Here is a 13,810-nt window from a genome sequence, read left to right on the forward strand (position 1 = left end):
CCAAACCCCCCCCCCCCCCCCTGGGCTCCGGCAGTCTAATGATCCATGAGTCATCACATGTAATACAGTGTATTAGATGTGCGGATGCCAGGGCACTTACCACAGACGGTGCCTACAGGTGGAGAGGTGAGCAGTCTCTGCTGCAGGGTCAAAACTTGGGTGAGTATATCTTCTTTATTTGGTCCCCAGGGGAAAAACAAGTAGTTAACCCCTGCAGTGCAGGGTTGCAGGTCTTTTTGCAGAATGTAGGTAGAATGTTACTGTTTTGAATAGATACCATTAAAATGTGTGTTGCAGCAAGATAGTTATATATTAGCATCCAGGAATGCTCATATGAGTACTATTTTTTATGGCAGGTGTCCAGACTGCTCATATCTGTCAGATTTGGCTACAGTCTATGTTCTAATCTGCAGGTGTATGGACATTTTTAGTATGGATGTATTCTTAACAAAAAAAAACATATGGCACTGTTCATCTAAAGTAGCCATTTTAATGTTTTATTATTATTTCCAGCTCCTTCAATCAAACTGAAGAAGGTGAACAGTGGTAAGTAATTGTAATTAATTTATTTTAAACTGGAATTTGGACTCTAGACATGGTGGGCAAACCAGCAAGTTGACTTAATTGGTGCCCTTCCACTGCTTCCCCACAACACTGACTTTGCCCACTTAAGTCAAGATAAAAGCCCTGTGTAAGGGCTTAGCCTTCATAGGGCTAAAAACTCTCCAAACCCCCATGTGACAGCACTTGAGTCTGGCTATTGGCCGTTTAAGCACCAAGTACCCGTCACGGGAGGGCAGGGAGAGTCACATGATTCCACATACTCTTCTATATGCAGTAGGTGCACAGAACAACTGTAGCAAATGGACCTTGAGTATAAGTTCCGGGGTAGAAGGGGATCTTAATTCTTTTAATGTGTTGTTTATGAAGTTGTTTATAGGTGGAAACTGATATTTTGAATATGTTTATCTTTATTGTCTTTTCACACGTGTGATCATTGTCTTTTCATGTATTGAGAACTGACAGTTATGAGCACTGTATGTAGTCTCTGGACTTCATGTGTGTAAAGTGGACATTAGTGAACAGTCAATCATGTATGCACAATCTGACTATCTCACAATGTCTTCTTGGCCAGCAAGAGCACTCTACTTGCACAAGCACTCCTGTTTAGGGCATGAAGGAGGGGGTCCCTGCACCAGGAAAAATAATAGTGAACAGACAAGGCTTTTAGATTTGCCCAATTTGTTGTTTCCTGGCAACACTCATTAAAAGTAGTTGTGCACTGCCTTATAGCCTTTGGATCATTGGGATTGTTATTTATTGTCATTGGGCCTTTTCTAGGGAGCAAGGTTACATGTATTCAGGTGTATTTCTGCTGTGTTTGGCAATGTAACCAGGTTTCTGTTTAATCAGATATTTAAATAAAGTATGTCGGGTTTGTTGCAAATTTTACCACATTGTTTTCTCATGCTGCTTTGTTCTCTAGTGTTGTAGGAAGTAAGATACCTCTGAAGTATGTCACCCCTGTCATCTTGACCGTTTTTGTGTTGGCTCTATACCTCCACGCTCAGCAGGTGGAGTCTACAGCTCGGTTGGATTTCCTTTGGAAGCTACAGGTAAAAAGACCAGAACCACTTAACTACCATTTATATTAATGTGATGTTTTAGGATAAAATATCTAATTGCATTACCCCACCACCAAGCTAACTAGCTAACTACCAAATGTAGGAAATTGGTACAGAAGTTTGATTTCCTGTCACTTCAAGGCGACACCTGAACTTCGCAAAATAACTTCCATAAAGAAACAATGATTAGCGCACTCATAAGCGTGTTGTTTTTTCTTTCAAAATAGTTCTAATTGATATACATACAAGATATATCCAAACAGTGTACAAAAAGAGAAAAAACATATGTAAGCCCGTACAATTATTTGCAGGGAAACAGAACAGATACAATTGGCACATAGGTTAAAGTATAAATTCTTAGTTGTAAACGTCCAAAAGCCCAAGTTTCTATGTCCAAAAAGAAGTGGTAATAGAAGAGCTATACAGATAAAGGCAGCAAAAATTATCTTCCTAAATGCCTGACATTTTAAGGTCTAACTGAGACCTTTAATTTGGGGGAACTTTTCTCCTTGTATGCCCCTTTGTATTTGGTCTTTGGGAACAAGCCTTTATTTAACACTCATATGATATGCCTATGCTATGCTTAGTGTACAATTAATTGTACCTTCGCACAAAATATACTGTACAATAGACAGTTGTAATGTTTACTAGAAGGTAACATTTGTTACTCATTATTGGTACTCTCTGTCATATTTCTCTATTCCTTTACTATTTACAGATTTGTATCCTTCTAGTAGCTGTGCATCATGCAGTGCATACAGCATCATTGCTGATTTGACTGCTAAGATTAACCACTTACCAGATAAGCCACATAGTGATTGTGTTGTGTTCAATAAATGTTTATAGGTCTTTACTGGCTCATACAATTGCACTTGAATTAATAACAGCAATCTAGTAGAGTCACTGCCACAAAATCCACAGCATATATATAGCTTGCCATAGACATTAAAGGGTGGTTGGCTGTGTGGACATAAATTAAACAGATTTGGGCCTGTTGAATGAGGAACGTAGATATGTTTATGGGGACAGCCTAATCCTGGGTAAAATAGTAGATGAAAATGTTAAACATTGACCGCTAGAATTTTCCTGAAGGTCAGTTAGCTGTGAATATCCGTAGTATCCTGATGATCGCTAAAGCTATGAGAAGAATTTCCCAGTCTAACCAAAACCAGAAGCATGATGAGGCAATGATTTAATGTTAAAGGGTAATCTTAAGTATTGAGCAAGTATGGTGGTTGTTATATATATATATATATATATATATATATATAAATCTACTATATACTGTATATGTACAGTCAACATACGGCACAGGGCTGGAGAAATTGCAGGAGCCGTTAGTCAATGTTTCCTAAAAATGACAGCTGGCGCCCAACTTGTGAGCTTTTCTCTAGTTGTTATCAATGGAGCTGGCTTCTAAAAAAAATTCTGCTGTTCCTGAATGTACCAGACTGGCTCCTGAATTCCATATGAATTTGTCTACCCCTGGCATAGCAACAAGGTTTTTAAAACATTAACAATCACTGATAACACTGTTTACACTGACAAATGCATTCTCATATTTTGCATATCTTAAAAATATATGTTAAAAAATATATATATATATTTTATCACATGAGATACTGACTCCAATATTTAACTTCTAATACTGAACCATTGCTGGTGTCTGATTCTTTTTAAAGCAATGTTGTCATAAAAAAAAGGGAAAAAGCAACTTGTAAAAAAGGTCATAATACTTACTTGTATACCATGTGTGTCTCTGATCTCTCATAGCTATACCAGAATATCTATCATTTAACACTTCCAGGTGTGTCAGAGTCCTGTGTTCCCTGCCGCAAATTGTGTTTTCACCCACTGGTCATTATATTACTACTGTGGCCTGTGGTAACACAGCGCTAAGTATGGACACAGGCATTCAACACTCCTGGAATTGTCAGGTGCTGAAGGTCCTTTGGTCGCTTTAGTTCTGCAAAAAAGCAAAGATCAGACTCATGAGCAACATGACAGGTAAGTATTCTTTTTTTTTTTTTCTCCTTACTTTCTGCATTTGCCCCAGTTTTTACATGACCATTTTGGGTTTGGTAAAGGGGCATACATACAGGTTTTATTTCATTTCTGACATTCAATGTTTGCCTGTACTTCCAAATAGGCAACCGGAGAAAAGGAGGAAATGGAGGAGCTGCAAGCTTACAATAGGCGTCTCCTACACAACATTCTCCCGAAAGATGTGGCAGCACACTTCCTGGCTAGAGAACATCGAAATGATGAACTGTATTATCAGTCCTGTGAATGCGTATGTGTCATGTTTGCCTCAATCAGCAATTTCTCAGAATTCTATGTTGAGCTAGAGGCCAACAACGAAGGAGTGGAGTGCCTGCGTCTACTCAATGAGATTATTGCCGACTTCGATGAGGTGATTTTATACATTTCTTTTAAAGCATATTTTATGTAATGTTAAGATGTCCAATCAGATTGTGCATTTTCTTTCAGATTTACCAACATCTAAGTAGTCACATGGCTGAATGAGTATGAGTAGAATAGAGTTTTTAGGTGGGCCTTTCACTGTATGGCTCAAAGTAAGGCTCAATCACCACGCTTTAAGTCCAGCAGCCCGATGTGTATCATTTTACAACATACTAGTTTTAAAAATATACTCTAGTCATATATAAAATTCACACATAAATTCAGCTCTGTAATCATCAATACATTTTTTATGTATTTTTTAAATGCAAACAATGTACCTGAATTTGTGAGAGGAAGAAGCATACACCATCCTCACATAAGCCAGGTTTCTTCCCAGCAACTCTCCGCCAGCTAATGTAATAGTGGTTTATACCTGATGGGACACAGGAGGATTGAGATCGGCGGTTTGGAGCAGCGTGCAGTGGGCGGTGTAGAATCTGACCATTGGAGCTGTTATGAGAGACAGTGTCAATTCGAGTATCGCAGTATGGGGATTGACTTTCCCCATACTGGTTAAAGCTTTAAAAGTAATGTTCCAGGGCTGAGCAGACTGTTCACTACATAGTTGTTGGTAAACCTGAAGGAAATTGTATAGAGATTGCGTGTGCAGCTTTAGTTCTGAAGTTTCGCACCCTATCAACTTTTTTTTAAAATGTGTTTATTACAGGTACTTTTTTAAAGCGCTGACATTTTATACAACACTTTACATATTGTACATTCACATCAGTCCCTGCCCTCAAGTCACTGTCCCTAGCTCACATTCATACATACATGGGATGATTTAGACAGGAGCCAATTAACCTACCTGTCCTTGGGGTATGGGTGGAAGATAAAATACCCAGAGGAAACCCACACAAGCACAGGGAGAACATGCAAACTCCATGTAGGTAGTATCCTGGTTGGGATTCAAACCAGGGACCCCAGTGCTGCAAGGCAGGAGTGCTATTTTCCTTAGCTTACATACTGGCTAAAGTTCATCTACCGTATATATTTGTTTTCGTTTTGTTATAAATAGCATTTTTTTATAGGTCTGCATGTGTGGATGCTCTTTCATTAAAAGATTTCTAATGATGTCTAATTTTGCAGCCAGTAGTTTGCTGAATTGCTTTATTCATTCATGTCAGATCCATGTTAAAGTTTTGCTATTTTAAGACGGCCTCTTAATTTCAGATTAAATGGTTTGCTCTGAGGCATATTCAGCCAGTGTTTGTTGGTGTGTGACAAATGAATCTCTGATTGACATGTTTCCTAAACTTGTAGCTGCCGAAGAACAAAACGCTTAATTGGTTTTGCCCTAAATCACACAAACACATTCAATAAAAGTTTCTGTAGCTTTCTTCATCAACCAGACATCGGGAACATTTGGATGCTGATAAAGTGGATGCCAGCATAATCACAGTCCACAGAGAGATTGGTAGAGAAGATCACAATGTGCTGATGAAGGGTTTTAGTGTTGGATAGACTTTTCCAGCATTTCAGAGTCTATCCTCTCAGAGCCATTCAATTGTAGTTCTTTATTAATTATCATGTGGGACTTTTCTATATGCAGAGTTAAAGTCCAGCTCATTTACTGTGCTGATCATGGCTGTCACGGTAAAAGGACACAAGAGGCCTGAGGTTTCTAAACCTTTGTTCACTTTATTAAAAAAAAAAAAAGTTGTGGCTGGATTTGGCATTCCTAATTAATCTAATAAGTCCACCAAAGTGTATAAACTAGGGATTCACCGAATTTGGCCCAAAATTATAGTGCATTCTTAGTTTCTCTCCTCCTCAATGTGCGCTGCTCTGTGTCCCCTCTGACACAGCGCAGCATCCAGCGGGAAACAGAGAAACTGTTAGGAGGCTAAGCAGGGTGGGGAGGAGCGGGGTATCATTGTCATTGTCACAGGAGGCCAAGCTCTCCTCCCGCACCGCCACACCTCCTGTGATAGATGGTGATGGAGAGTGGTATGGGGAAGGAGAGATTTCTGAGCGGCAATGTCACAGGAGGCCGAGCTCTCCTCCCACACTGCCCAACCCACTCAGCCCCCTGTGACAGATCAGGATGGAGAGCGGTGTGGTGGCGAAGACAGCTGTCACAGGAGGCCGAGTCGGTGGTGTGGGAGATGAGTCAGCTGTCAAAATAGAATGAGCACTCCTCCCCACAACGCCAGCTCAGCTCCTCCTCCAGCGAGTCAGGATGGAGAACGGGTACAAGCAGTCAGTGATCGCTCACTGTTTGTAATTAATTGTCCCCAATTATGAACAGGAAGTGCTCCCCAATTATGAACAGGAAGTGCTCTACATCACTTCCTGTTCATTTACGATTGTGGTTATAGTAAACATACTATCGTCACAAGTTTTAAATGAACAGAAGCACTCAGTATAGAGGCTTCTTGTTTATTCATATCAGGGGCTGCAGAAAAAGAGCTTGAAGACTCTGTGTCTTCAATCTCTTTCTATTTTAAAAGGGAAATCTTAGGGGTTTGTTTAGACAACTCTGATATTTCCCCAGAGCCCCAACAGTAAAGTAAGAAAATAAAAATATTTAATAAGATAAATAAATAAAATATAAAAAAGAATTAACTTTAGAATAAATAAATATTTAGTAAAAATTTTAAAAAGTTCGGAAAAAATAAGTTTGGCCTGACATTTTTTTAATTTTGGTTTCAAAATGTAATTTCGGTGCACCTCTAGTATAAACTAACAATACTAGTAAAGTGCAAGTACCTTATTGTACCTGTAAATGTCTGCCTTGTACCTGAGGAGAACCCAGCATCCTAGATCTAGGCTGTATGCAGGGCTTCGACTTCTTTCCCAGTCAAGATTAAAGCCAGTCCCTGTTAAGTTATCAAATTGCAGACCTGCAGGGAATTGCATGGAGCCTGAGCATTTGACAGTTGAATGATGGACAGTGGGACCTTCTGCTGTGAAAGAGCTGGGCTTGATCTTAAATTGGAGAAAAGTTGAGACCTTGTATACAGCCAGGGCCTAGGATCTGCAGACATAAAGGAACTAATCGGATCAATTGATCTGATCTGTTAATAAGGTTGTTCATATTAATTTTGTCGTAAATAAAAGATAGTGTTTCAGCTAAATAATGGAATGACTGAATCTTTCAGCTTTGATTTCATATGTGGCAAGATGAATCTGCTAGAATCATGATCATATGTGACACAAGAGAGGTTCAGTGGGATCTTGATAAAGGTTAACTATAATATTTTATTGCTCATCGAGGTATTGTATTAGAGGTAATATCATATAAACAGTCTCGTATACATAAATGCTTATTTTTCTTGACCTGGTAATTCAACTTCTTTCTTCTGTCTGCCTTTAAAAGATAATCAGCGAAGAAAGATTCCGGCAGTTAGAGAAGATTAAGACTATTGGCAGTACTTATATGGCAGCTTCAGGCCTAAATGATACAACGTATGATAAAGAGGGGAAGACACACATTACAGCCTTAGCAGACTACGCAATGAAACTGATGGAGCAGATGAAATATATAAATGAGCATTCCTTCAATAACTTCCAGATGAAGATTGGTGAGTGTTATGCTCCTATATTATGAAGATAATCAACATTACATCATGCATCCACAGTGCTATATCTTGTCCATTTTTGAACTACATAAACTTGGTTTGCTGCCTCTTAAGAGGTTTTTCTTGCGCCATTATCACAACTTCTAATTTGCTTTATAGTGACTCTATGGTTGGCCATAAATAAGAGGCGGATGTTCAAACCATGTACCTGTAGGTACCTGCAGGTATGCTTATATAGCTTGTAGAGCACCATTATGCACATCTCAGCTAGCTTCTATAATAGAAACTCTACCACCTCCCAGGTCTTTCTCTTTTGGTGAGGTTGTGAGTCTGAGCTCTTGACCATAGAAGCTGGTTGAGATTGGTATAATAGCGCTCCCGGGGAGCTTTACCAGGATATGTGGAATGCACAAGGTTTCTATTTTTATTAGTTGACGCTAGTTTACCTTTTTAAGTGAGGCTATCTTAACTTATGCTAATTTTATTGTAAAGGTTGTTTGGCCACAAACTATGTAAATTTTTACTGCCATAACTTATTGTCATGTGCTTTCAATAATTAATCCTCATATTTTATGGTTGTATCTCTTGCAGGGCTTAACACTGGGCCTGTTGTTGCCGGTGTTATTGGCGCCCGTAAACCCCAGTATGATATTTGGGGAAACACTGTGAATGTAGCCAGTCGAATGGACAGCACTGGAGTACCAGACCGCATACAGGTGAGTTTCTTTTAGTTGTAAATCAAAATTTTGTAATTTTACATTTTTACCTCCCATGAGCACAAATGCACCATAGAGGCACAATGAGTAAGTGTATTCATGTCTGGATTCCGATTTAGCTACTTAGTTTAGAATCATGATCACTGCAGTTAAGATGAGAAATAACATCTGATAGGAACTAGTTTGAATAGCTTAATGTTGCACATCTGTTCAAAATGAAAAAGAGTGACAAATAATACAATCATATTGCATCTATGCCTAAGAACAAGAAATAGATATGTTGCAATTTACCATTCCTGATACGTAGACCAGCATCACCAGTTCCATGCTGGTGAAGGGCAGAAGATAAGATTACTGCCCACAGGTTGTTCTGCTTCAGGGTAGTCATTTAAAAGCCTGCTGTGCAAAAACATAATTTCTCCAGAAGTCTGTTCTGTTTTCGGAGAAGGTTATTCACAAAGTTTGCGAGGGTGCCTGAAGTCTTCCTGTCTATTCTTGTATTCAGTGGCTTACATTTAGGACTTTATATTGTTGTCTTTAAAGATGAATCACAATTTGTCCTCATTATCAAGCATACACAGTTTAGTAACTACAAAAAAAAACAAAAGCCATACAAGGTATTTATTAAAGAAGTAAACCTGTACATTGTCTTTTAATTAGTCTGTTGAGAAGGTAGGGAAAAGCTTCCGCAGGTTAACCCTTAAATGGCTGATAGCATATCAAGTAACAAGACTTTTTAACCAAAAGACTTGTTTTCCATTTTTCAATGATAATTACTGTTTGCTTTGTATCTCTCTGCATAATGCATGTATTTACTAACTGTTCTTCTCTTGTAGGTTACAACTGATCTGTACCAGGTCCTGGCAGCCAAAGGTTATCAGCTGGAGTTCCGAGGGGTTGTTAAAGTCAAAGGGAAAGGTGAAATGACCACCTATTTCCTCAATGATGGGCCGGCCAGCAGTTAGCAGGAACCGCTGCTTTCAGGGGAGGGAGGAAATAGAAGCCTCATCCTGACCCCATGCAGAGTACCCAGAACAATAAGGAAGCTACCTACATGATCTGCAGCAATGCAGGTGCCAGGGGGCTCAGTGGTGCCAAAGCCTCGCACCTGAAATGGAGAGCTTGGCAGGAGCGTGTTTGTATGGTGCTGTGCTCAGTGTCTGTGCTGCCCTGCCCAGGAGACTGACTCACCTTTACAATGAAAGCCAACTGCAGCAGCTTTCACCTTGGCACTTAAAATACTCACAGACGGTACTTACAAATTATTTATTGTGAACCAGACATCATGCTATTTTCTTTTTTTTCTCTTCTTTATTTTTTTATTGTATTGGTTTAAAAGACAGCAAGAGAATCATTTTAAAACAGACTTTTCAAAGACAAAAAAAAGAAGCTTCTCATAAAAACTGACCAAAGAGCCAGACGTACGGGCCACAGCAGGGACTGAGGGCATTGCCTTGTATGTTTATATGCGCTGTATGTTTTCTCTACCGTGAGTGAGTAATATGTTTCCAGCAGCAGATGGAACAGTTCTCTATACGATCTGCAGTAACCCCTGCAGGGATGGAAAAAGGGCGACAAAATCTCTGTAGCTCAGTACTTTGCTTCAGTTCCATGTCATCGCTGCCATCTGTACGGTTCTGCACTTCCTCGCTTCCAGCCAATGGAGACAAGCAAACAGGAGATGATGATATATCTACATGGAACTGTCAGAAGTTCCATTTTAGTGCATTTTTGCTTTGACTTTCCCCTTGCATCTTCGGACAGAGTTGCTTGGGAACCACATCCTAATAACAGGTGTCAGCATCCTCTGCCTATTTTGATCCCTTTGCTGAATTGCCTTTGATTCTTTAGATGAACTTGTGCAGTGGCATGAGGAGAATTATGTGCTTATCTGTCCACACCCAACAACACACTTGTGCTCTTTTTTTTTCCCTTCACTGTGAAGCTGTTGTTTTCTATGTCTCGTTTGCCAAATTTCACAACCAGCCTGCGGAATAAGAGAGTCTTGGGATTGAAGAAAAGGGATTAATGCTTCATCTGATAAGGGCAGAAAAGACTGTTTTAGGTACTAGCTGGCCTATGGATTCTTCAGGCTGCAAGGATAGCAAGCGCCTTAATCCTTAAATAGTAGACCATCAGAGGGTTAATCAAATGCTTGTCATAGGGGAGATACCATCTTCATTTGAGATGAACTTTCACAACTAAGGAAGTAGGGGGAGTTTTAACCTCATTGACAGAGCTTATCTGCGAAACCATTGCAAGCCAATGTGTTTCATATTTATGCCTCAAGGGTTGCAAGAAAACATGGAATATCCAGTTATGATGATAGACTTGCAAAGGAAAGAGTCAATCCTTAAATGTTTAGCGGTATTAGCTATTAACCTCAGTTACCTTTCCACCTTTTTCACGATACCTACATAAGGGATGATGGCTTTTGTGCAGGTATTCTGCTAATTTACTCTCAGGCATTGATGGTCTTGATCTTCTGATAAAGTCCAAAATCCAAACACCGTTAAGGAGTATATTAACATGGGATAGCGCGGGGGCGTGCAATGCCATATCTGGTGCCAAAGAGGAAGAAGGTTACAAGTATACATTTGGGCTGTTTGTATTGGCGCTATAACAGATTCTACAGTTTCTCTTGAAATATTGTTTTAAAAAAACACTAAGTATTTTACACCTTTTTGTGAGAGGATGTAGCAGAAGGTTAAATCACCATAAAGTAGAATTCCGTTTATTTTTCTATTAATATAAAAATGTTTGGTAACTTTATTTCTAGCGCACATGCGATGGACAAAACCAACAGCCTCAAGTTATTGCTAAGTAAATGAACACAACATATGGTTCCAACATTGTTCTTTTAGTAAAGGGGATGCAAAAGAAAACATTGAAACATTGCTTAAGGAGACGGATCCCAAATGACTTCTTAGTATAGGCTTTGAAATGACAGTTTTAACATTTAGTTGCTGTGAGCAGGACCTCCATGTTCCATTGTTTTGTAATTCTGTAGAATATCCATGTAGGCAAGTTATAGGACTACAGGCTGCTGTGTTGTGTATTCAGAAGAATAGCCACATCTAACCTAAGCCTATTGTTTAGGTCTGTCTGTTTTGCAAGCTGGTGAATTGTGTGTTTGAATGTTTTGCCTAACCTGGTATAAGTCCTACCTAGTCCAACCTCTGCAGTCAATGGCATTGTGGGAAAGAGGATGAAGTGCCTTGAACAACTCTGTAAAAAATTTCCATGGTAGTTAAATCCCGTTTCCCTGCCATTACGTTGCTTTGTGCTCTATGTCTCCACATTGGCGAGAGGATTCCATTAAGATGTCCTTTTCTGTTACTCTGCTGACACTACTTCTATTATTCGTACTAAGCTTGTTGCTTACACGGGCAGCACCTTTAGGCCAAAAAGAAAAAGAATTAGGATCTCAACCTCCAAGATGCAGCAAGCACCATGGTGGTGTACTATTCACTTTGTAAATTTTGCAGTTGTCTAAATCCACTGTGTAGAAAAGAATTATTGAAGCCTTGGCCTTAATGACCTTTACCATCTCTTCATTTTGCACATTAGGATTTGTAAAATTGTTGAGGAATAGGGAGTATAAGCGTTTATATTGAGCCTCATATTAAATAGTATATATCATATATTACAGACTTGAAGAGTTGATCCACATAGGAGTTGATCCCACACTGAGTGTTATTTATTTTTTTAAGATCATACATATATTTTTAGGCCTGGAAATGTTTCCTCATACCACACTAAAGTTTGTGGTGTTAAATATCCCTTTGTGCTGCTCACGTTACCAGCTCTGGCTGAATTACTGTTGTAATGTTCACTTGCCTTACATTATAAATGTCTTGTTCAAAAGAACAGGAAGTCGAGAGTGCATTCTTATATGTTTTCCCTTCATTGAAGTTTGTCTCTTTACTTGTATCGTTCATATTTTGAAGATTTTTATTTCTCTACAGTTTAACTGTTAATAGAAGAGGTCAGGTAATTGCACGACTGAAGTACACAGACTATAATAACTGATAATACTGGGCCTCATTGACTCAAGGGAGCGCTTTTTACCAGCACACAACATAAAGAAAACCTTCACTTATTACTTTTATCTGTTCAGCCAACCACTCATTACAATACACTCTCTGCCACCCAGACAATGGCTTCTCTGTTTGACTACTTTGTGGTTCATATATTTAAGATGTGTTGAGGGGAGAGTTATCTTACCCAGTCTGCCCTGGCCATAACTGCCAGTAAAGCTAGCCATACTTGGCTAGATTTTCTCTCATTTGGTCTGTGGTTGAACGAGAGAAAAAAATAAATAGATTCCTCCATCCACACTTAACAGCATGGATAGAGGACTGTCCACTTCCGGCCATTGTATTCGGGGTGCTGCAGGTGTCACGGCTGCCCAAATAACCGATCAATCACTGCATCTTATAAGGTGTTGTCACTTTTCTGTCAATTTTGTTTTCACCCCTGCTCAATTGTCGATTTTTTTATAATTGACATTGGTAAAGCCAAGTGGTGCTTGCAACCCACCCATGGTTCAACGTTTCACCTATTCACCAGGAATCATCAGAGTCTGCCTTTTGTTCTTCCAGTGCCATATGAGAGATGGAGTGGAAGAACCCAAGTGGCTGCTTTGAGCAGAAGAGACTGTTTAAGATAGTTCTAACTTCAGAGACTTTCATAAATGAAACTTTGTGTAGTTGGTGCAGTGGGAGGCATTGATACGATTGTAAATCATCTAGAATAATCAGGAGTATTCAGGCAAGTTGCTTCTTTCAGGGTGACTCTTTCTGTTGTAGATGGGAAAGAAAGCATTTGCCTGCCGGCTACCAACAGCAGACAATTTTCCTGTGCTCTAAAATTTATGAACGAGGCATAGTGTTATTTCTGTAGGCAAATCTTACTATTATGTGTGCTGCCTTAAGGAAGCTTTTTATGACATGGATTTTTTTTTTTTTTATTGATAGCCACAGCATGAAAATTTGTGACCGAGCTAATGATTAATGTACCATTTTACTGAGATCCTGTGGTGACCCTGGTTTTTTTAGGAGAACATCCTTTTGTCTGAGAAAATCCCAGGCATACATCATTTCCATATGTCTCTAGCCTTAACCCCTGGACTTTCCATGCATCTGTATTAATGATTTTCTTACACAATATATAAAATATGTGCCATATTTCATTCAGAAGAAAAGCACCCTTCAATGAAAGGGACAGCGATCCATTTATAGGGGAAATTGTGAATTTCTTTTAATTTTTTTCAATTGTTTTGGTACATTGTACATGAAATGTTTTAGTGTTTAAGGAGAAAACTATGGTTGCAATGTCTAAGGCCTGGTTCACACTGAGCGTTTTGTCGCAATAAGCAAAATGCCTGTCGCTGGAAAAAGTACAGGAGCTTTTTTTTTGGCCCCATAGACTCAAAAGGAAATGCTTGAAAACGCACATTTGTTGTGTTTTTGCGCATTTTAAG

At 39.2% G+C, this 13,810-nt stretch overlaps 1 protein-coding gene across 1 annotated transcript in view; it reads left to right on the forward strand.

Annotated features, from left to right (window-relative positions):
• LOC108802250 (adenylate cyclase type 6-like) overlaps nucleotides 1–10,452 on the forward strand; it is a gene marked incomplete at its 5' end in the record, with an annotated part of 60,367 nt that extends 49,915 nt beyond the window's left edge. The window contains 6 exons of the mRNA XM_018574119.1: nucleotides 514–546; nucleotides 1,487–1,616; nucleotides 3,775–4,038; nucleotides 7,408–7,612; nucleotides 8,201–8,325; nucleotides 9,162–10,452. Of these exons, the coding sequence (XP_018429621.1) occupies nucleotides 514–546; nucleotides 1,487–1,616; nucleotides 3,775–4,038; nucleotides 7,408–7,612; nucleotides 8,201–8,325; nucleotides 9,162–9,290 (886 nt within the window). The remainder of the gene's footprint in view (nucleotides 1–513; nucleotides 547–1,486; nucleotides 1,617–3,774; nucleotides 4,039–7,407; nucleotides 7,613–8,200; nucleotides 8,326–9,161) is intronic.
• Between the last annotated feature and the right edge of the window lie 3,358 nt (nucleotides 10,453–13,810).

Source organism: Nanorana parkeri, unplaced genomic scaffold (assembly GCF_000935625.1).
Source record: "Nanorana parkeri isolate BGI_ZX_2015 unplaced genomic scaffold, ASM93562v1 scaffold2746, whole genome shotgun sequence".
NCBI lineage: Eukaryota > Metazoa > Chordata > Amphibia > Anura > Dicroglossidae > Nanorana > Nanorana parkeri.